This window comes from Anastrepha obliqua, chromosome 1 (assembly GCF_027943255.1).
Source record: "Anastrepha obliqua isolate idAnaObli1 chromosome 1, idAnaObli1_1.0, whole genome shotgun sequence".
Lineage (NCBI taxonomy): Eukaryota > Metazoa > Arthropoda > Insecta > Diptera > Tephritidae > Anastrepha > Anastrepha obliqua.
Window position 1 is genome coordinate 70,367,693 of NC_072892.1, and position 24,725 is coordinate 70,392,417.

The 24,725-nt window shown below is 37.0% G+C and overlaps 2 protein-coding genes across 2 annotated transcripts; both read right to left on the bottom strand.

Moving 5' to 3' along the window:
• Positions 1-5,516: 5,516 nt before the first annotated feature.
• Positions 5,517-7,857, bottom strand: LOC129235378 (uncharacterized). Its single transcript, XM_054869191.1, has one exon. It carries the CDS (start codon positions 7,835-7,837, stop codon positions 5,879-5,881), a length of 1,959 nt encoding a protein of 652 aa, XP_054725166.1. The 5' UTR covers positions 7,838-7,857; the 3' UTR covers positions 5,517-5,878.
• Positions 7,858-8,909: 1,052 nt separating this feature from the next.
• On the bottom strand, positions 8,910-23,772 carry LOC129245528 (eukaryotic translation initiation factor 2-alpha kinase). Its single transcript, XM_054883736.1, has 5 exons — positions 23,168-23,772; positions 13,013-13,715; positions 12,273-12,452; positions 11,219-12,211; positions 8,910-11,155 (listed from the first exon to the last, which is right to left on the bottom strand). The coding sequence occupies exons 1-5, from the start codon at positions 23,377-23,379 to the stop codon at positions 9,659-9,661; spliced, it is 3,585 nt and encodes a 1,194-aa protein (XP_054739711.1). The 5' UTR covers positions 23,380-23,772; the 3' UTR covers positions 8,910-9,658.
• Positions 23,773-24,725: the final 953 nt, after the last annotated feature.

The following is a 24,725-nucleotide window of genomic DNA, read 5'->3' on the forward strand; positions in this document are numbered from 1 at the left end:
GGCCAAATCTCGTAATCTATCATCTTTTCTGTGCTCTATTCGGTGTTGTGAAACGTTTGATGTCGCGAATTCGCACAATACTGCGCAGACTCATGTTTGATAATGGCATATTCGTCCAAAAATTGCAGTCTATCTAACAACCACTGCCAGTATTTGCCTGATTTAGATCCGTGACATTGGAGGATCGACGATGACGGTCGTGAAGTGCATCTCGACCATGGAAAGCAATACCTAGAGTCCGAAGGAAACTATTTTGAATTAAACAGATGGGTTTTGTAAAAAATGTTATTAGTTTTCAATAAATATTAACTGGCCTTGTCTGGAAGAGAGAGCTTTCAGTTATATTCCGAATAGGCATATGGCTACGGGCACGGTCTGCATCAGTGATTTTCATAATGTGCATGGACTCTTATAAAACAGATCGCATCAGCTGCCATGTTCGACGGATTTAATTTGGCGAGCCACCGTAGTATCAAGTTACAGCATCATCCTGTGTTCAGACATGCACCACAGTTAGGCATACTCGTATAATACTAAGTTTTAATTTGAGTTATCAACTCTATTGTTCACACACACCCAATTAAAATAGTTCAACTGCATTTGACTGATGGAAATTATATGATTTTGCTTGTGAAAACTTATGTTTGCAAAATTGGAAAAATAGCAAGAAATGTAGCTGTAAAGAAAATATGCTATTTGACTTGCATTCCCTAGCTTAGTGGAGTCATCTACTATCTCTGCAAAGGTGAACTCATTTTGTCCCTTTACAAAGGAGCCTCAAAATCAAGGAGAGCCACTTATTCCATCCCGACCTTGTTGTTGTTGTTGTAGCAGTGTAGGGTATATCACCGGTCGTCTTCGTCCGGCTCATCTAAAGCCCAGGAAACATGCTGTTTCGGCAGGTTGGGTCTGGAGGGAGAGGAGTGTTAGATGAGTAGGCTTTAAGAGACATGTAAAAAGGTGGGCATATGTTTGGTATGTCGGGGTCAATTCTAGATATGTAGGACATTAACCTTCTATAATATCCAGAACGTAATTGTGCCAGTGTTGCGCGGCTCTCACGGGGAAGCTGGAGCTCTTCATCTGCTGTAGGTTGTGGTTGGACTCCGATTGCGGCATTCGGTGGACGGGAGCTTAAGAAGGGGGTAACGGTCTCCCGGTGAATGTCGTTTAATGTCTGTCTAAACACTGTCTGGTCCAGTAGATGTCTGTTACTTTTGTCCTGGATCTCGTCGGTGTAGTTTAATAGGTGTCTCCTGACGTGCCTGGGGGCGGCTCTGGCTCAAGCAGTGTCTGCACATTCCCATGGCAGCCGGTTCTAAGTGACTGGAATGACTCGGGTTTTTCCCGACCAAGGGTTGCCGCCCCAGTAAACGAGCCCTGTCTAGTGAACCACATATCCATCCCGACCTCTTCATTTTTGCTTTTAGTCCTATTCGTAATACAATTTTTCAAAGAAATTTTTTTTTTAATATTTTTTAGTTTTTAATAATTATTTCTTTAATTTCACTTGCTATTTGTTTTTGCTTGATTTCTCTTTATCATATTCATGATATTTCTTTCCTCCTTCAACAGATTTTGCTCTTCTCATTCAACAGGCTTCACAAGTTTTGAATGAGGAATCTGACTCAATTAAGTATTAATTAAATCACTGAGCCATTGGGATGAATGTCTAGATTGGCATTAACGTGTGAGAGAACCATTCGGACCGTTTTGATGTGGTAGTTAAAACAAACACTCATATTATTTTGACCACAACTGCACACGTACAATTAATGTATAAAACTTCGGCACACTCACAACAAACCTCCAAAACGTGTAATTTGTTTTGTTGAGCAATAGATATTACCATATATAATTCATACACGGATAGAAAAAATAAAAATAAAAATACAAAATAATTAATACAATAAAAATATTTCGAAATAATAGGAATTTCTAAACGAGTTTGTACTAGACAAAATAAATGAAATGAATAAAACTCAAATATTAAACCCACGAAATTCAAGTATTGCATAAACTTAAGTTCTAGGCGCTTCAATTGTTGATTAAGAGATCGGGATAAAAATGTAAACAAAATCACTGGACATTAAGAATGCTAGTATGAAGAAGAAATATGAAGAAATAATAAATAAATAAATTGCAAAAAAAAATTTTAATTTTTAAATTGTTTTGTTAATTTGAAGAGTTTGAACTTTTCGAAGCAGTCAACCTCAGCTTTTTTTGAACGGTAAGTTATATGAAGGCAAGGCAAGGATGATACATTATAGGGTAAGGCCATCCGAAGCAAAATTGTAAAAATACCTTCGGCTGTCACGTCATCTGGGATAAGGCAGCAGAATTCTGCTCGCTCATTGCACACGTATTCACACACTCGACCAATTAGTCGCAGTTCAGACGGCAACGAAGTAAAATGGGCGAAGGCTGCGTTGAATTTCTTGGTTATCACCAACACAATCTCAGTTTTTTTTTGCAAACAATTGTCGTAAATTATGAAAACGGCTGAAACGCTGAAAGCCGGTTAACAATCTGAAATTGAGCACACCTCTGCATTCTGTACATCGTATTATTGACCCACATGAGATCGGGTTACCGCTGCGCAAAAGTATGTCCAGGTTTTGTCATTTATAATAGGACTATGAATAAGTTCGTGCGGTTTTTTTTCGAAATTTGAAACTTTATTGACGTAAAATGGTTACACATTTAATATTCAAAGTATTGTCCATCGCTTACTACTACTTTTTCCCATCTTTCTGGCAATTCACGGATTCCCTTTGTGAAAAATTCGGTCGGTTTTGCCGCAATCCACGAATCGATCCATTTTTTGACTTCATCGTAATTACGGAAGTGCTGGTCAGCCAGGCCATGTTGCATCGATCAGAAGAGATAGTAATCGGATGGCGCAAGGTCTGGACTATACGGCGGGTGGGGTAGGACATCCCATTTGAGCGTTTCTAAGTATGTTTTGACCACTTGTGCAACATGTGGCCGAGCATTGTCATGTTGCAAAATAACTTTGTCGTGTCTATCGGCGTATTGCGGCCGTTTTTCTCGCAGTGCTCGGCTCAAACGCATCAATTGTCGTCGGTAGACATCCCCCGTAATCGTTTCATTCGGTTTCAGTAGCTCATAATACACAACACCCAGCTGGTCCCACCAGATACACAGCATAACCTTCAGGCCATGAATATTCTGCGCCGACGTCGATGTTGAAGCATGGCCAGGGTATCCATACGTTGCCCGAAGTTTTGGATTGTCGTAATGGACCCACTTTTCATCGCCAGTCACAATTCGATGCAAAAAACCCTTTCTTTTGTGCCGTTGAAACAGTTGTTCGCATGCCATAAAACGGCGTTCAACGTCTCTTGGCTTCAATTCATACGGCACCCAATGTCCTTGCTTTTGGATCATTCCCATGGCTTTTAAACGTTTGGAAATGGTTGATTGATCAACTCCCAAAGTTTTTGCAACCTCTTCTTGCGTTTGAGCCGGATCTTGATCGAGCAATTCCTCCAATTCGGTATCCATGAACTTTGGCGGCGCACCCTCGCGTTCTTCGTCTTCCAAGCCAAAATCACCACTTTTAAAGCGTGCAAACCACTTCTGGCACGTTCGCTCAGCTAGAGCATGCTCACCATAAACTTCCACCAAGATACGATGACTTTCGGCTGCTTTTTTCTTCATATTAAAAAATTCCCCGCAAAAACACATTATTTGGCACGAAATTCGACATTTTCAAGTGTGGTAAAAATATTGTTGTTTACGCTTCAAATAAAAAACTTATACTGACGTTTGTGCCTTACGACAGTAGCTCTCCAATGAATGTTTGGAAATGTGGATCGATGGAATAATAATCAAGTTACGCCATCTGTTGTAAAACCGCAAGGAACTTATTCATAGTCCTATTAATAAATCAAAAGAGGTTGATTATTCATTTGCAAAGTCCATATCATGACCGTGTCACGTGTTTATTTCTTTTTATCTCACAGACATAGAATACAAAATGGATTACCTCTATATAAAAATTGTAGTGCATTTTCGTGCCAGTGATCCACAACCAACTTCAAGGATAGTTCGAGAAGCTTTCGAATTATGTTGTTGCCTATTGCGACCGCCGTAGCCGCAATAATTAGCGCGTATACTTTTGTTAGGTGTTTTGCCGAGCTCCTCCTTCTATTTGTGGTGTGCGTCTTGATGTTGTTCCACAAGATGTTGTACAGTTTTAAGCCGACTCCGAACGACAGATATTTTTTATGAGGAGCTTTTTGATGTCAGAAATACACTCAGGTTGTCATTGCCTGTCGAGGGGCGACCGCTATTAGAAAAAACGTTTTCTTCCTTTTGGTGTTTCATGCGCGGAGATTCGAACTTACGTAGTTTGAGCTAAAATTGGAAACCCATTTGCTGAGAGGAACAGTTTAGGATTACACAAATTTGTATTTACAGCAGAGTGGCGCACCATTCCATATACCATTTATGAAGAAAACACACGAGACACCGTCCGCTAGTGAGAACAATCTGACGATATTTGTGATTGAGGGGGGCTTACTTCACTTCATACTCGATTTTAACTTAACCTTGGCCATTCAACCACTTACTTAAATAGCTTATTACTTAACCTTTTCCCTGTTGACATAACCCATTTTGTCTGTGTGAAGAGGATGTGGAAGTTCAATCAGCTAAAATTTTATTTTTCCATCGATCTAACTGCCCATAAAGTAGAGCTTCAGGGCTGGCGAGTTCCTAGCGATGAGTTCTCTTCAGGTGCGACTTCATCTTATGGACTAACAAAAAGTCGTATGGGACGATATCGGGCTGAGTGGGTTCTACAATGTTGGAATAATCTTTTCTCCAAAAAATCATGCAAAATGAACGCGGAATGAGTCAGCGCTTTGTCAAGCTACAAGATCCACTCTTTCTCGGCGAGTTCGGGCCGCACACGAAAATGCGGACCCGCAGCCACTCCAACGCACCAATAGAGATATACTCTCTGCCCGGCAGGAACATGTTAAAAATGACAATCAACACGTCCTCCAGTCTCGACTTGGACCTCCTCGCTTTTGTTGAGCTCTTTCCAATCTGTGTACCCACAACTGCCTTTTTCAACGGATTTGGGAGTTATACTGAAATATCCATGCTTCATTTCCAGTGACTGTCCAACTCCTCCGATATATGCCATCGCTCTGAATGCGGAACAAATGTTAGCGGAATGTGAGCCTCAGAATATGAAAATGGCATAATAACGCAAACCAAAGTCAAAGGTAAGTTTATCTCACATTTTACTTATTCCTTAAAATTACTTGTCGGGACGACTTCTGAAATATTAGAGAGAAAGTTTGTGTGGAAGCAGAGTCCACACTTTTTTAGCCCCAAGCTCGGAGTTTCTATGGATGGCCCTACACAGTAGTAGTGCACTTGCTATTACTGTATGGCAATCATTTGTGGTTTTAAATCGGGATCAAGAATGTACTATCTATCTTCCTGATGTTCTTTATGTTACCCTAAATATTTATTAAGATGCAGACCAGTTCCGTCGCCTTTGGTACTATCGTACAGTGATATTTGAAAATATGTATGGTAAGCGATATGTATAAAATATGAATAAGAAGGGTTTATTATTCTATTTTTAACAGTTTTTGGCTTTCGGCATTCTTTAAAACTTCACAATTTCATTTAAGTCAAGGACTAAAACCTCAAAATCGATAATTTACTTTTAGATTTGTGAGCACTCGTATCATGAGGATTTTTCGCTGCACTGTTTTCATCCACACAAACAACACATCCCTTATTATTTATACATTAATTTTATTCTTAATATATTCAGCTAATTTTTTTATGTAGCGGTTAACGCCTCTTTACTAGATCTACATATCGCTCCTCATTCACAGTGATTGATCATACACTTGACCTGCGGATTCATATGTACCTCCGCATCGCACTCGAAGGCCGCTTCGAACTGGGGCATATTCATGAAGCTCCGATTGATCAACAACCCATACCATACATCATTTCGTCCACAATGCAATTGTGCCACAGCATAGAATAGAATCCGCTTTGAAGTCAAACCAAAATATTCCAGCGCATACTGCTCTGCGAATGCAAAAGACTCACCCTCCAACCAGAATTCATAATCCTTCAAGGATTCAATGAAGGCACGGTAAAATCGAAAAGTCTCAGTGACTTGTGATTCATCCAGCACTTGAAGCATAGCCGTATCGTCAAAATTTAACAACGATTGATGTTCCAGACAATCCAAAGCCGTATAGTAACCATCTGAACTGTAGAGCAAATCTGGTTTGTGCCACAAATCGAAACCAAGGGTGGCGAAGTAGTGAAAAAGTGGACGTTGCATTGTCAAAATGGTGAAATGAAGAAAATGACGCAAAAAGTAGATGGGATGATTGTAATCCTCCCGATCAATGAAGGCAGTATAGAATGTGTTTCTTAGCTGCAGGCGACGCAAAGCGAGTAAATTTCCATAGAAATCCCCTTCAACCAATTTATCAGCCTCATAAATAACTGTAAGGTTGGCCGGATCTAAGCTAGTTTTAGCATAGGTGGCTAATAGCCGCGGCAAATTGAAATCACTGCGTTGTAACTTCACATACAAAAAACGATCCCACTGTTCACCCAAGAGCACCGCACGTCGTCGGTCCTGAAAGCGTGTGGTGTGATAAAGATAAGTGGCCAAGGCAACTTTGCGAGTGAAATGCTCATTAAATACATCCCAATTCCAGTATTCTGACAAAAGTAATTCCTCAAACTCTTCAGTGAGCATGAAGCAATCTTCATACCGGAGTGTTGCATAAACTTGCCATAAGACGAAATTAAAAAGTACACTTGGATGTGTGGAGCGTACGAGTGCAACAATATCACGCAAACGCGCTTCTTCGATTAATATTACACGCGCCTCCGTCACCTCTTTATGACTAAACCGAAGGCGTTCGAAAAGCATTTGCAGGTATTTGCCAAGCACGTTGTAAGAGAACAAATCAAAGGCATCTTCCTGGCTCTCGTTGCGAGTATAATTTTCAGCATGCAATTCAGGGTCAAGAGGTAGTTTACCAATCAGCTCACGACAAAATGTATGCAGCTCACTGGCAATCACCTGCAACGCTTGCTTGCTACGTTTACGTCGGAAGGGCAGCAATTGTACTTGCCATTCATATAGCGATTCACAACGTATATCCTGCGTGCTCACTGGCGCTATAAAAATTGTGCCCTCAGCGAAGAAGATATGTAAAAAATTGAACACACCATGTGCTGCCAAATCTGCGGCCAACTGCATCCAATCTAAGTAAAAATGCTGTGCTTCCAAGTCTTCCCACTCATGTCGCAGCAACGGCCATTCCAGATAGAGACGCGCGTTCTCTGCGAGTAAGGAAATTTCTCGCAACATGCGACGCCACTGAGTAAGTGGCGACCGATTACGTTTCTTGCAAGAAGCGTAGAGGGCGCCAAGCAGTTGACCAGAAGGTGTGGCAAAATTTGTCCTCCTGCTTTCAAAGAAATTCATACGATCCTCGTAGTTATATAAAAATGGTGATACTGTATTTGATGCGGTATTGCCATCCACATTCGCTTCTTCACTCGATCGCAATTCACCACGCATTGCTTTGGCATAGTCACCGCAGGCGTGCGTAAAGAAATCTTCACACGGATCGATATCCCCGTCGAGTATATTAAGCATATCGGTAAGTTGTCGACGATAAAGACGCGATACCAGGCGACCCGTGCGCACTTTCGCCGTTTCGCTCGTGGTGTGGCATTGGCCAAGTTGTTGTGTTAAAAATAGACAAAGTAGAACGAGAATTTTGCGCGGGCACTTTTCATTCATCTTCCGACGAGACCGCAATGCTTTCCCAATTCGAACTGATTTTAGCAAAAATATAGAAAGTGTAATTTTCGCCTAGTCGCAAAATTATTTGTTTTTGTTGTGCAAAAAAAAATTATTATAAACTGATAAGATTTTTTTATTATACAAACAATTGTGGTCTGGTTTAATTTCTATCATTGAATCACTTCTAAAGCAAAAAGGAAATCAAACGGTATCAACTGACTGCTCTTGAACTTGGCCAAATGCACTTGACCTTAAAGTGTTGTAATGAAATAGTGGGAACTATTTATGAACATTCACATCAATATCACTTAAGTATATTAGCATACAAATGTTTTCGTAATTCGTTTAAAAGTGATTATTTAATTAATTTATTAGAGTATTAGCCTTTGACTCAGCAACTGTATGCTATCTATCAGTGCCCTCCCATCCGAATATTTATTTACATTCTATTATTATATTGGTTTTCGTTTACAGCTATAATTATTACAAGTTGGTTGAAATGTATTGAGAACTACATTAGAGAACCTTTTCCCCACCTGGACGCAGAATGTCAAACTCCAAGTAGAGAAAAAGTCGTAGACGCACCAATTCCGACACTAAACAATCCGTAAGTTATTTAGTGTATCTTTCGATAGTTTGCGCTCCCTCTTGAAGAATACTACCGCGAACACCACAAAAGTCTACAACCGCAACAAGGTCCTTAAGTCGCTAACCGGTTATAAACTATGCTAGCTACAGGCCTGCCAATAAACTGAACCCACGACAGCGACGGAATGTCTACAGCTCTGACGACACCCAACGTTTTTAGGGAATGATTATGATGTTACTCGCATACTACGATGTTACAACAACAACGGGATATCTCCTGATACCCACCGTACGGCATATTTACAGCGAGGGGTGTATGCTTCCGTTTTAAGCGCATAACACCATGGTCGGGTGTGTACTATTAGAAAAAAACCTTTTATATCGTTTGGTATTTAATGGCCACAGTGGGTTTTTAACCAGAGCATTACAGAATGATTTTTCGGTGATTACTGTGAAATTTGTTAGAGACCAAAACCAAGTGTTTCAAATTTGAAATCATGCGTTTATTCATTATTATTCCTTGTTGAGTGAAAGTACTTCACCTAAATAGGAATATGCTTAAATTAATATTTCACCACTAGGCGAAAGTCAAAACAGATTAAAAATGTTGCCGCAAGAACTAAAAATACACAAATAAATGAAAAAAAAATGTTTTTGTAGATGAATTACTGAATTCTTAAATAAGTTGGTGCAGCTTTAACCTCCACACTATCTGGATAAATTGCATATCCATAAGGGGAATATATTCATTACAAAAGTAATACTTATAATTTTGAAGTATACGTTTGTGGATGGATAAAGTGCTACTGTTCATTTAATTTTTATAAATGTAAAATGCATTAGCGTATCGTTCACGAGCCTACAATATCTAACTACACATTTAAACAGCTCAACTACACATATTTTCGCGTATTCACAAAAAACTAATATCTACCTTAGTTTACAAGGTATTGAACAAAGTAGGCGCTAATATTTCCAAAATTAAACAGTTTAGCCTCTCTACTAAAATACAATATTATTTCTTTAAGTCGGTCTGCAATTTCGAATTTCATAATTTTACTTTAAAACTTCAATTTCAATGCAGTTGTTTGCTAGTTTTGTAAATCGATATATATTTTGCGTATTACTACCAATTAAAATTAACTTAGAAATTACTTAACTAGACAGATAATTAAAATATGTATGACATCTGCGATTAAAAGCAAACAAAATGCGTTGGTCACATAATATTCACGCTTCACTACTACTCAATGTGTAACTTCGGCTATAGCGCCGAACAGCCGCAGCTACTACTGACACAGGATCTCCATCGCCCACAGTGAAGTCCGGCCACTTCAGTATATCGATCAACTTTAATTTGAGCTCTGGCGTCGTTGGTCGCTCGGCGGGTAGCTTGGACAGCATCAACTTAAGCAGTTCATGCTCTTTAGGGAAACTTTGCGGAAAATCGAGCGGATAGTTGCCATCTCGGAGATTACGCAGTGTTTTAATACGTTCCATTTCGGTGCCAAAGAACACGAGCAACTCAAAGAAAATCAGCCCCAGCGAGTAAATATCGACTTTGAAATCATAGTGTTGCCCACGCAATTGCTCTGGCGACATGTACAGATGAGTGCCGACCTGTTGTGTATGCCGCCCACACGAAGGCAATCCAGTTTTATCGCCGCACTTTGTTACCATATTTGGTATGTCGGACATATCAGTGACGAGACCAAAGTCACCAATTTTAATTTGGCCATCTTGGGAGAAAAAAATATTACTGGGCTTGAGATCGCGATGTATGAGCCCCTTAAAATGCACGTAGTCGACCGCATCAACGATTTGATGAAAAATGCTAGCGATTTGGCTTTGACGGACCTCACACCGATTTTCACGTAACCATTCGCGCAAACTTTCCTTTCGACACAACTGCATTTGTATGTACAAGTATACTTTGTTTTGCTGCATTTTCGGTGTGGTCTGCAACAAAGCAGCAGCTGGCAATAGTGACTTACAACTATTGCTACCGTCAATATTTATGGCAACATTACCGCGCTCCTTGGATTGTGGGCGTTGTTTTGACTTGGAATTTATCTTATAGTTATTACCATTCAACGACTGTTCAGCATCTTTGGAAGCCCATATATCGCCATTTGTCTGGCAGCCACTACTACCGTGCGTTTCGTCACCGTTTGCTGAGCGCACAAATTCAATTTGAAACGAATCAGACAATTGAGAATAATCGATATTCTTGCCGTTCTTTTGCAAACTATAATCAAATGAATTAGAATGAATATCAATGGAAATGGAATTTGTATGCGTTCGCTTGGCATTTTCTTGTTTGTCTTTCTTCGTAGTGCCATTTATATTCCCTCCTTCCTTCTCGCTATCGCTGTCGCTGTCGCTGTCACTTTCACTTTCACCTCGGCCCTTTAACGCCAGCGATTGTGACTCTGAACGGAACACAATGCACGAATCGTCATCCTCATCTTCGTCAATGCAACCATGTTCCTCGCGATCAGAGCCACAATCGGTATTATTCAAGCTAGACATCCAAGATAATAGTTGACGCTTGCGCTCAACTTGCAGCTGACGTCTCGGTGGGTTTTGAACAGATGACGCATTATCAAAGGTGGGCAATGTGGTACCATCGGGCGTTTCAATTTGAATCGACATTGACATTTCATGAGCCAGCCACTTACTATCTTCCTCTTCCTGCCAGCCTGGCGGTGGTGTTTCAACCCAAGCCTGTGAGAGAATAGTTCATTTTGAAGTATCTTTCGGAAAATATTATTAGCAAACGAAACTAACCTGGAAGTAGCGCACAATGTTCTGGTGTTCGCAGTTAGCTAATGTTTTAACTTCCCGCATAACACGTTCGCGTGATTCTTTCTTATTAGGCAAAGTTATACGCTTTACAGCGTATTTACAATCATCCAATTTGTTCTTTGCTTCAAAAACAACACCAAAGCCACCGCGTCCCAAACAGCGCGACAATTCGAAGTCACTCAGGAATCGTGAATTGAAGTTATCGCTCGAGCATGAGGTGGACTCTGAAAGTGATCGATTAACGTTGGACAGTCCATGACCATTTGCGTTAACCGCAACGTTTGCGGGTCCCAATAAGGCAACTGTTGACTGTTCAGTCGCCTCATAGGCAGATGATACGGGTACATGGCGCTCAATCACCAAAACCTCTCGGCGCTGGCGTTGTCCAATAAATAGATTCACTAATACTGCTGTAGTCAGTGCGATCACCACCACTTCCTTCCACCAAAACCATAGTGATAGGATCACTACCTTAATTGGCGCATCGATATCGTCGAGACTAAAGCCCAAATCATCGCTAACCGAGCGATTGGTGCCCGTTACATCAGTTTTGAAAACATTGTCATCACTATTTTCTACATCCTCCTTCTCTTCCTCATCAATTCCACAATGTGCTTCATCTTCTTTTTGCATATCTTCGCGCGAATACAAATAGAAACCATTTCCGTTCACATATTCCGAGGCGTTTAGCACTGATTGTGCGGACATAGCAAATTTATCCTCCGCGTAGGGCACTAATTCATTGCCCTCTACATCCTCTACAGCATCGTTGAAATTCGGAAGTATAGTAGGTACAGTCGACGATTCTTTCGACTCATTTCCGGATGTTATGGCTTTATTATTCCGAAGTAGCGTTAAAGAATTGCTGCTGGCTGGTATGGGACGCCAAGGTATTAGCGACATGGTAGAGTCAGTTGTCAGGTGTGCATACAAATTGGACTGGTCGTCGATCTCGCGGCGCAAAGTAACAGATTCCTGAGATATATATAAATCGTAGTAATATATATTGAAAGCAGAAGAAAGTATAATCAAATACCTGAATATACAACTGTTTATCGTACATGCCCAAGTAAATCGAAGGGCTAATAGAATGTATGGGTGCATCAAATATGTTCTCTTCGTGATCCCACATCCACTGAGCTGAGCTGAACATATCGATCATTTCCAGCTCGTCGTCAGCACTAATTTTCCAACCACTTACGATGGGATGATCAAACTGAAAGAATTGTAATTAAATTTTAAAAAGACTGTTCAATTAATATCGATACTTCAGAAGAAGAAAAAGGTAACTTCAAAATTCACAAATAAGTTGTTGTTGTTTTTATAGCAGCAATACCAAGAACTACGTTCTGGATATTGTAGCAGGTTAAACTCCTACTTATCTAGAATTGACCCCGACATGCCAAACGTATGTCAAGCATGTGAAGGTACCCCGCACGATACTAACCACCTTTTCACATGCCCCATCAAACCCACTCATCTAACACCGCTTTTCCTCTGGACCCAACTTAGACGACCGGTGATATACACTACACTGGCAGGGTTTAGTATTGCTGCTACAACAACAACAATATTAAAACCTATCCATGGTTTCGATATAATAAAAAACCGTACATAGTGTTATAGATAATTACGAACCTCTGTAAACATACAAACAACTTCCAACTATATAATTCTGCACAAATTTTATACTGCTTGCAACTATTTCAAATAAAAATTCACAACAGATTTTTTTATATTTTTTTCACTTAACCTCTTCCATTATTTCCGCCTTACCTTATATTTCCACAGCATTGCATCTGGATTGGATTTGCTGAACGCACAGATAACTCCCTCCGGCACTACTACTCTTATATCCAAATCCAACATAGCCATATCCATGTCACTGTAAGGACGATCGTGACATTCGGCCGATTTAATTATATTCAGCTCATGCTGGCCAACACTAAAATTCCAACGTTCAACACCGGTTCGTGATTCCACAGCTCTTACAGTTTGCGTCTGTCGTCGTACCACAATCACATCATCAATCATTGGGTCATGTTCCAGTTTCGCTTTACCACCGACACTATTTCCATTCATATCTTCACCATGTATAGACTCCCTGCCATCCGTTGAATTGATACAGCCATGCATGGAACACTCGTACAACAGTTTACCAGTGCGCACGGACACGCCGTAAGTACGTGTCTCTTTGCCACCCGAAATTACCAGATCATCAGAGAATTTAGCTGATGAACTGAGCAAATTTTCGGTGGTAATTGGTATGGGATCAATGGATTCGCCATCAAATTTGTATATACCACCACTTAGTGATGGTATCATACGCACAAATTGTCCATTATTTGTCAACTCAAGGCGGTGGATGCTTGATGATATCAGCGGTCCGGGACCTGTGGATACACTCCAACGTAATTTACCACCTTTACCAACATCAAGCGCTGTCAAACGACCATCCAGTGTGGTTATATACAAGAGTCTAAAATGCAAAAATGGAAAATACTTGTATATTTTATATTGATCCATTTTATATTTTTGATATTCATTTTGATTCCTGGAAATTTCAATAAACTATTTTCGAACTATATTTACATTAGATTAGGTTACTTGTTTGGGCACAAGTCTCCCCATTTAATTCCCGATATGGTGAAAACATTTCGTCTCTCGGACAAACGGTGTTGCCAACCATTTGCTCTTCGCAATAAATTTAGTGCTTTTTTATACTTACATCAAAATGTAAAAATTTTTAAGTTTGGTGTTTGTTTCTTATTTTTAATTATGAAACAAATAAAGGTTAAAAAGGTCACTCTGAGAAGATTTTAGAGAAATACTGAAGAAACTATAACGACATTTTTACAAAAAGAGTATCTTATCGTGTTACATATCCTCATATATAGCAAAAAAGTCGTTCTCTTAACAAAAGAGTTTCTCTTAACAAAAAAATGCATAAACTAAATTGTACATAACCATAACACATTTATTAAAAAAAACGCACATTTTAAAGACATTTTGTCACGCACACAAAATTCTTTAAGTAATTCAATAAAAATTTGGTATTTTATTTTCTTGAAATGGGCATTTTAGTGCGTTTTTATATCCAAAGCTAAGCAACACTGCAGTAGCCAAAGAGAGAGATTTGACTGCTGAAATGAGAAGAACATCAACAATAACCCATTCGGGGGGAATGCGACCAAATGATGAAAAAAGTAAAGCTAAATAAAACTGAGTGAATTATTGAACTAATTATTAAAAAATGTATATTTTACAAAACTATAAACATTTAGTTTTAATTAGAACAGATTAGAAAAATGTCATGAACAAAGAACTAAAACTTCGGGACTAAATTATAAAAAAATGCTAAATCAAGTTACGAAAAAGATAATCTGGCCATACTGGTGCTAATACGACGTCACTCATTATCAAATTCGCTGAGAGCAAAGTAACGGTACCACGACAGGCGCCATCTCATTATTCTTTCCGTCATGGGTAAACAGTACACACATATCTCATTACAAGTCATATACATTTTTTTTATTAAATTTAATAAACATCAAGTCATTTCCTTTTTTACTAAAAAGTATTACCTGCATCAAATAAGCTGTGAGTCACTGTATATATTGCAATAAGTATTGAATTGCTCGTCACTTTTGAGTGTTTTTTTTTTTAATTCGATTAATTTCGTCTACCGTAACGCGAAAACAAATGAACTAGTGTATTAAAGTAATAATAATTAGCAAACGTCAACCTAGATGAACAACGGATCCCTGTTGTGTTTGAAATAGAATGGCCTACACTCTGTCTTTGCTAGGTATATACTTAAATATATCATAATATGCTCACAAGCGCACATTTAGCAACTTTTTTAACTTTCGTTCCATGAACGCCTTTCACTGCAGTCTCTCTTTTATCCATTACAGATGAAGCAGTGCATGCAGCCCTCATGAAGCAGTCCATTATGTGTACTGTGCATATAACTCCCACTACGAGTATTCATTTCTAAACATCTTCAAATCAAAGACAAATTGTATATAGTTTAGTACTTAAATCGATGAATTCTGGGGTTTTAAAAACTGCTCGGGGTTCCGAGACTGTATGCCTTAAAACTACACATTGCTGCCCCTAATGTTCTGCTACCATTTACTACAATACCGGTTATTTTAGACCTGAAAATTACTTTAGATGTGTAATAAGACTTAGATAACTTTTTTAAATTAATATACATATATATTTGAAGAAATCTTTTTTTATGTAGTCATAGAATTTCTAAAAAAATTTTAGTGTATCTTTGTAAAACAGTTAATTTCGTGTAATAGTACTTTACAAAAATTACAGATATACCTATCATGTTTCGCTTCTTTTATTTTGTGATTTGCAAACATGACATACTTTTGTGGGAAATTTTTTCTAAATCACTTTCACAACTACTTTCACAATCAATAAATTGTTTATTGTTATTTTTATGGAATTATGCTTATCACCAAAACGAGAAATCTCGTTCCCGGGCGTCAATGTGTTAAGATAATAAATAAACTGTTTCTTTATTCCAACGGCATTCGTGCAATTCGAGTCCTATATATGCTTTAACACGTTTATTTTTGTTTACATAGTAGTATACTAGCCTATGACTCATAGACAAGATTTAAGCTTGCAAAAATATAAGACTTTTAATAACTACTAGTGTTATCTAGCCACAACTATTATTATATGCCTTTACGACTACATTTTTAATATTTAAGTTCTCGTATTTGTAGGCGCACACAATCTTGCATATGTGTGATGAATTAGTGGGCACAAAATAAAAACGCTCAGGGCCATTCTACATTGCATCATCTGTTATTAGCCGCTTAATGCCCTTTCTGCCCAAACAAACAAAAGCGCGCCAAAATTTCATCCTTTTTCCAGCAACATAAAAACGCTAAAACTCACCACATCGTTCGTTGTCATGACGATCTCATGAGCACTGCTATCCTCCATACACATAAATATACCACTAACGCTCTTCAAACAAATACCTATTGCACGCTCTCTGTAGCTCTTGTATGCCTTCAAATTGCAAACGACCACATCAGCTTGAAATCAAATGTTTGTGAACAGAGCGCAGATGCCACATATATATGTACATATGTATATATAATTATATACGTTTGAGCCATATACGTATATATTTATATAGCATGCACTCATCAAAACGTTTGGAAAGAAGCAAGCCTCTAAAGGGACGAATGAGAAAAAATAAGTAGAATGAACATGAACCAAACAAAATGTTAAAAACAAAAAACGGCTGAAAACACTGACGTTACGTAGCATATTTAATGCCACCACCGGCGTCACTGACGTTACTTGTGAATTTATATAAAATAATAACGTTATGATTTATTTGCACGAACGTCTTTTTTCTCTCTCAATCATTTCGGTAATTATCTAGTTTACAGATCGGGTGCCAAAATTTATCAAAAATGTCCATATGGGTAGCAATCGACGCGTTTCGGCTCCAATAGTAATAATAATAATTAATAAAATGGAGCGTATTTTTTTTAAACCGTGCAAAAGTTATTACACTAATTATTCATTCTGCAACGCACCAAATCGGCGTTTTACACCAATTGAAATTCTATTTATTCAAATTTTTTTCTTATTCTTCAAATTTTTATCAAAATCTGCAAAATATTGTTAATTATATCACTATTTTAATAACTAAAATGTAAACACAAAATGGGCGCGGAAAAAAAAATGGAAAATAATGTCTGGTATTACGTCCCGTTTTAAGAATATTGATACTGGGTCAAAAACGCGTTGATTGGTACCCACATCAAAATTTTGGCAGATTTTGGCCCCGGGATGTATACTATTTAATTACCATTATTTCTACTCTAATTTTTATAATAGAAGCCAACCGCTAACCTCAGCCGGAAAATACTGCTCATATTGTTGCCGTTGTTATTGTCACGCACAAGTACAGCCTTACTATTTAAGTGGGAAAGTTGTTGTCCAGCTATTCCATGGTGTGATTACTTACAATATCGATTTGCTATGCGGCTATGCTTCTTTATTATCTCTTTAATTCAAGAAATTAGACCAGATATCTTTGCTAAAATAATAATGGGAGCTTAGGTCCATACTATGGTCTTTCGGATAGATAACTATACCCTCATACCATTTATGTGGACGGTATTTTGGATGTGAACTCTATGTAAATATGGACAAGAAAGCTTCTTGTGATTGTACAAGAAATTCAATGACAATATTTTTGGTGGATGAGGCTCCGCATGGATAAATTCGGAACTTATTTCATATTTTGTGGTATTTATTTGTATTGTGTATTCAAACATTATTAGACGAGTTACCTTTAAAATTTTTTTGTCAGTTATTGTTGTAGTTGTATCATTGAGAATCAACACTTCTTCCTTCACCTCTTGGATAGTTGGCAAGGTCGATGTTTTAAAAATAAATAAATTAATATTATTGTTAGGGTATTTGATTAAGTAGTGATTTTGCACATAGCTTGGTTGGCTTCTAGCTTGACAATTTTATTATTACGAGTTATTGAATAGCGACCACCGTAGCCTAATGAAATTGGTGCGTGAGTACTATTGTGGACTGCGAATCTCCGTGCATGAAACACCAAAAGGATAGAAAGTTTTTTCTACTAAACCTCCGGGTGTATTTCATTTGAAGTTTGGATTCGGTTTAAAACTGTAGGTCCCTTCATTTGTGGAACAACAACAAAACGCGCAACACAAATAGCAGGAGGAGCCCGACTAAACATCTAACAGAAGTGTACGCAGCAATTATGATATTTATTTATTTTAACAACTGTAAGATATTCAATATTTCATTTGCTTGCTGCTCGAGAACATCACCGCTAGTGGGAATTGCCGATATTTTTGGAATCATTTGCTTTTTTTTGTTCAAACTCACCAAAGATAAAAAAACTGCTCAATTGAAAAATAATTTTTATTACTTTTTGATTATCGGATACAATTATTTTCGTGTTTTGAAATATACCTAATATTTCTAACAGAGCATTTTTAATATCGATAAAAGTGCTTGACGCAATCGGTCTTACAACTGATTTTTAGGTGGTGATTGTTGATATTTATTTTCGATATACCTATATTGAAAATATTTTACAATTTGATTTAGTCGTTTTCAAGTTTTTCCTTATAGCAGTATAAATTTTCTATAACACTTGTCAGAGCGATAATCTGCACCTCAAACTCACGGTGCACCAGTCACAATATATTACTTGATATAACTTACATATGTGTATAGAACGTGGCGGAATAAAGTTTCTGATATATTTATATATGTCTGTACATACCTATGAATTTATTATGTTTCAGACTTGCACCATGTTACTCAAGGAATTTTTCATGACATAAGACCATTTTATTAATCTCGCAGCAGCGTTCACATCGACAGTGATCGGAACAACCCAGATTTAAATCTGGGCAAGAACTAAAACTTCAGCAGTATTCGTCAAATATAAAGATTTAAATCTGGGCAAGAACTAAAACTTCAGCAGTATTCGTCAAATATATGGAGAATATTTTATACTCTTACCAGATATTGATCTAAGTATAACCAACTTCAGACCACTCGCACAGCTGATGCACGGGCACGGGCCCACATACATAATAGTGTGATTGCATTATATTTGGCTGGAAAATTACAACCAGCGATTGTTCGTGAGCTGAAACACCTTAAAGTAAATAAAGTTTTTGTTTGCCGCACCATTACTCGTTACAATGATACTGGTAGCATCGTGAAACGTCATGGAGGTGGTCATCAAAAGACTGTAACGTCACGTGAAATGATTCAAAAAGTGAAGAAGCGACTTGAGCGAAATCCCCGACGAAATGTCAATCAAATGGCGAAAGAACAGAAAATATCTGACCGTAGCATCCGCTGCATACTAAAAAATGGTCTCAAAGTCAAGCTTTACAAGATCCAAAAGGCGCATAATCTCACACCAAGCAGCAACAAGTCAGACTTGAGAGAACGAAGGAGTTGCTTCGCTTGGCCGGAAGCGGTTCGGGTTTATTTCACCGCTCGTTCATACGAGAATTGGAGTCATCGATTGGCCACCAGGAGGCAGCACCCGCCACAAGTAACGGTTTGGGCCGTTCTAATCGCAGATAAGCGCTCTCCAATCGTTTTCGTCCAGCCTGGCGTCAAGAAAAATGCGTAATATTATCGGGAAAGTATTCTGGAGGTTTCTTTGAAGTTGTGGGCAGACGAACATTTCGGTGACAGACCATGACGTTTCAACAGGTCTCGGCACCGCCTCATAAAACTCGAGTGATCCAAGAATGGCTAAAAAAACAACGATCCGAGCTTCATAACGTCCACACAATGACTTTGAAAGGGAAAATTTCCATATGGTTGACCATGAATTTTTAAAAATAAGGTTATAAGGGGGGGCAGATGGGGTATTTTATTTTCTTTCGCGGGGTTATAGTTTTTAAGTTATTTGATTTTAAAGTTTGTAAAATTGACCAAGAATTCTCCTATTTTCGTTATTTCAAGAGCAGAAGTGCTGCCAGGCATCTTATAAATAAACAATATAAAACATTTTAGAAGATAATAAATGAATAAAAAGACAAAATTTTATAGTTTATTTCTATATTATATGCGTCTATGCATATATATACATATATACATATATATGTATATACAGTAGATTCTGTTTTTTGCGGTTTTTTTTTATGCGGTTTTGAAATAGTGCGGTTTTTAAAAAATTAAAAATGCATGTCGACCTATCGGGAATATATATATTATATATAGGTATTTTTATGGATATTTATACACATATATATATTAATGCTTGATTTTAAGTAAAGTGTGTTCGATTGTATGCATTTTGAGTTACAGATTTGTATTTGTACAAAAAAAAAAAACATACTTCATTAATATTTAATATATAATGTTTTAGTTAAAAAAAAAAGAAAAACAGCGGCGCAGGCGAAAATTTGGAATAAAAAAATCGCGCGAGTTTTAATCCCAAATTTTTACTAATTTATTAATATTTGATACATATACATACATATACCATATACATATATGTTTTATTTAAAAAAATAGCGCCGCGATTTTTTATTCCAAATTTTCACTGTATTATTAATATTTGATATGTATATATATACCTATATACATATCGCTCATTTACTTCAACAGTGTCATAACTCAAAAAACAAGATTTTTTAGTTAAATACGAAAAAAATGTGCTCAATATATTGTATAAAAAACTCTTTGTGATTAGTAGAAAATTGAGCGCGTGAGATGAAAATGTGCCGTTGTTTCACTTGTTATGACGCGTTATTTTTTTACAACGTCATCGACACATTTCAGTTTAACTTCAGTCGTCGTCGTGTAAAGATTATTAGTTTTTCCGAAAAAACGATATATTTTGAATTACAGCGATTTATGTGAAAAGATAGTTATATTTTTCGTGTTGCTAATTTTCATGTAAACTATATTATTTCGCGTTGTGACTGTACTGCTGAAAAATGTTAGTTCCTCATAATTTGCGCAATACAATATGTGACGTTGTTGTTGAAAACAAATTAATTGCGTAATTCGATATTTTGTTTTGTGACGTTTTTTTCGTGAAAAAATGGGCTCTGTAGAAATAGCGATTTTGTTTTAATAAAAAATATGTCATTATTTACGAAAATTGTATCCGCTATAATGTAAAACACCTTTTAATAACGCAAAATGATACGCTATTGCTGATAATAAATGGCGAATTTCGACTTTTTTAGCTTACTTGGAAATGTCGTTAACGATTCCAGAGATACTGTCTACAGCAATGATGAAGATAACCCGCCATATCCGACCGCGGTAAACAGCCAAATTTATGATAACTGTTTCGAGGAAGATTCTCCAGATCTAGAATTATGCACGCCAGTAGCAAAACAAAACTCTTGCGTTTTTGAATACATTAAAAGTTTGGCAAAGACTGATGAAGATGAAATAATATTTTATTCCGATAATTGTGCTGGACAACAGAAAAACAAGTTCATGGTTGCCTTGTATTTATACGCCGTTCGCTACTTGGGTATAAAGTCCATCACCCACAAGTACCTCATCAAAGGCCATACCCAAAACGAAGGTGACTCAGCACATTCCCTTATTGAGAGAGCAACTAAACGAATCCTTAAAAGTGGTCCAGTATACAGCACTGACTCATTCATTACTATAATTCGATCAGCAAAGAAAACAGGCCACCCATTCTTAGTGCAAGAAATGTCTTATGGAGACTTCTTTGACATCAAATTACTCTCTAAAGACATGGGTCCATTGAATATGGGAGAAATTAAACTCTCTGAAGTGAAAATCTTGAAGGTTCAACGACAGTCACCCAACTCTGTGCTTTTCAAAACATCATATCGTCCCCTTAGTATTAAAATAGCCTATAAATTTTTTGATGTTTTGAGAAAATGAATTTCAAACTTTTTGTCGAAAGTAGCTCTCACTCAAATCTCGTTATGTCTGTAAATATTTATTATTTTTTGACTGACGTTTTGACCCACTTTGTGGAACTAGAATTTGATAAAATTTTGACCACATATAAAATCGACGATGGAGAATCCAAAAATTCAATAAAAAAATAATAGCCTATGAGCACATAGGCTATTGTTATACTAAGGGGACGATATGTACGCTGAGGGGAAGTTCAGAGAAGCCACTATAATCAAATCGAAGAAGAAACATAGCACATCGATTGATTTATTGTACAAAAAGCCTACCACTCCAAAATCGGAATTCCTAATAATAAAAGAGAAGATATCAACGAATTAATTAAAAATAACTTGATTCCACGTTTTTATCAAGAATTTTATAGCAATTTGTGATTAAATTTTCCCTGTATTTTCCTGTACTTATTATTAGTATCATTTTTAAAAACTGAAAATGAAGTTCATATAAAAATATGTTTTAATGCTATGAATTTTTCTATTTAATTTATGTTTTAGTTAAAAAACTTCGAAAATAAAATGTCTAAATGTAAAAATATTGTATTTTATTTCTCAACAATAATGACACATTTACTTTATGACGGAGAAATTTCTATATTTTTTCAGAAAGAATGACATAATTCAGAGCAGAAAAGTTTTTGTTCAAGAAAAAGTTGCAAATCGCTCATTTCGGTCGAATTTTCTTCTATAATGTATACTACATATGACATATCACTAGTTTGCATAGAAAATGTGCGACTTTAGCTTTTATTTAACCCACAAAAGAAAGCTGAAATCTATAAATTGCTCTCCTGAAAAATTTTGTTTTTTGAGTTATGACACTATTGAAGTAAATGAGCGATATATGTTTTATTTAACAGAAACAAAGTGCTGATGGTAAAAATTCGGAATAAAAATCACGCTTCTGGCAGCACTCCATTTCAGGGATCCTTTTTAGTTATTGTTAATTTGGATGGCATATTTGGAGTTTGCAACTTGAAAATGCAATTTGAATTGTTAATTTATGGTATATATAAAAAAAAAGTGTTAGAAACGTGTGTATATGTCACACAGTTTTAATAATTATTAAATTAATGATAAGTGCACTTAGTGAATCAAAATTTGGTGAAGTCAAAAGACAAATAGTTTTAGCAAAATAAGCACTAAATCAACATCTCCTGTTAGTTTCATTGGAAAATTCATAATATTTCTCGCAAAGCAAGCGAACGGTCAATCGAAAGGAGTCCTAGCTGAAATGGCAATGTAAAGTTAAATTTAAACCCCGAAAAGTAGAACGCTTCAACCATTTAGCGCGTCTATAACCTTGCCTAAACACCTTCATTACTGCCGCAATTAGCATAGAAATTTCGAGAACAATTTAGAAACTGTGGTGTATAATGTAACCCTAACCCCTTGTCGCACTTACAGATATCATGCAAGCAATTACACAAATGCATATAACGCATTCGCTTACCTTCGTCCTATCGTACGATCTGTGTTATCTTCGTCACAGTAGGGTATAGCAGCAGTACGGTGATTCAATTGTCGATCAATAGGATCATCTATAAATTCTTGGCTTTCAGTATCAGCATTTCCAACTACAGCAACAATGGAGGTAATCATGATGAGATGAAGTAATGATTTGCGACACTTCCTAATTACTTTCGAAGCGTTATAAATGCCCATATTATATGGCGAGAAGCCGCGGCGACCACAAATGATAAAACTAAACGTCGACTGCGTAAACAACTCTGTCGGTGCACAGAAATAAAGACAGGGGACACTCGTTTACAACGAAACGCTTTAAAAGCGACGCGGACACGAACCGCAATGGAAATGGTTATTGCGAACTGAGAAGCGTATTATAATTGGGATTAGACGAAGGAGCAACGCGTGGAGCACCCAGCAACGAAAGTGCTCTTTTCCTCATTACTTGAGCTTTGCGAATTATTAACTTTTATACACACGAATTTCACAGCCTTAAATTAAAATTTTTAAAACAATTTTACACCAATTAGTGTTTATTTTAAATGGAAAAATAAATTATAAATACTTTCAATAAAACCACAACGGTGAAATAGTCGCACCAATTATCAAATTTCGCAATGACAACTCGGAGAGAACTGTCAAACTTATCAGGTGGCTTAAATTTCCCTTTTAGGAAACGTTTCGAAAAGTGAAATTAAGATAACAGAAAAATTAGTGGAGTGCCATATTGCGCGCAAAAGTTAAATGTGCAGATTTATTAAACACATAAATTATAAAGAACATATTAAAAAAAAACAATAAATATCATGAACTTTATTGATAATAGCATATCTTAAAGTTATAAAATCGTTACATCTGCATTAAAAACGCTTCTTTTGGAATATAATCCTTACGTCCTGAACAAATGTCTTTTGCGATTTTATACGGATTTAAAAACAAGTAATTCCCCTTCCTTTTGCTTCTTTAGTCATCCGCTCTTAAGCCACGGCGAATTCGGAAAGCGCAATGGTTATTCCATCATTCTTACTGGCTTAATAACTATCGTAACTTCTAAATTTGGCAACTCGTATTTTCTGGCAAGTTCTGTCTCACCATCTGATGCAAAGGGAATTCATATTATTGTTTTGGTATCTCATTCGCTCGGCAAGGCGAATAGAGGATTTCAGGTGGTGCCATTAAAAAATAGTTACTTTATTTTTCGCGATTTTGACAAGTCTGACGTCAGCTCAGTTTGCAATACATAATAAACGAACAAAACAAACAAAAGTAGGAAAAATTACGTGTTTGTGAAAATTCAGTGAATGGCTTGGTAGTATTATGATTTGTGAGATTTAAACTAATCAAACTCATGCAAACGAATTGCCGTGTGTTAAATTGTGAAAGCACGAATTAATATAAAGCCTCCAAATTCAGTTAAGAACGCAATTGTGCCGAAAACGCCATGGCAAGAAAGTATTGTTTCCATTGCTTTTGACTATTCTTCTTCTTCACAAACAAGTAATTCCAGTTCCTTTTACTTGTTTATTCATCTGATCTTACAACAT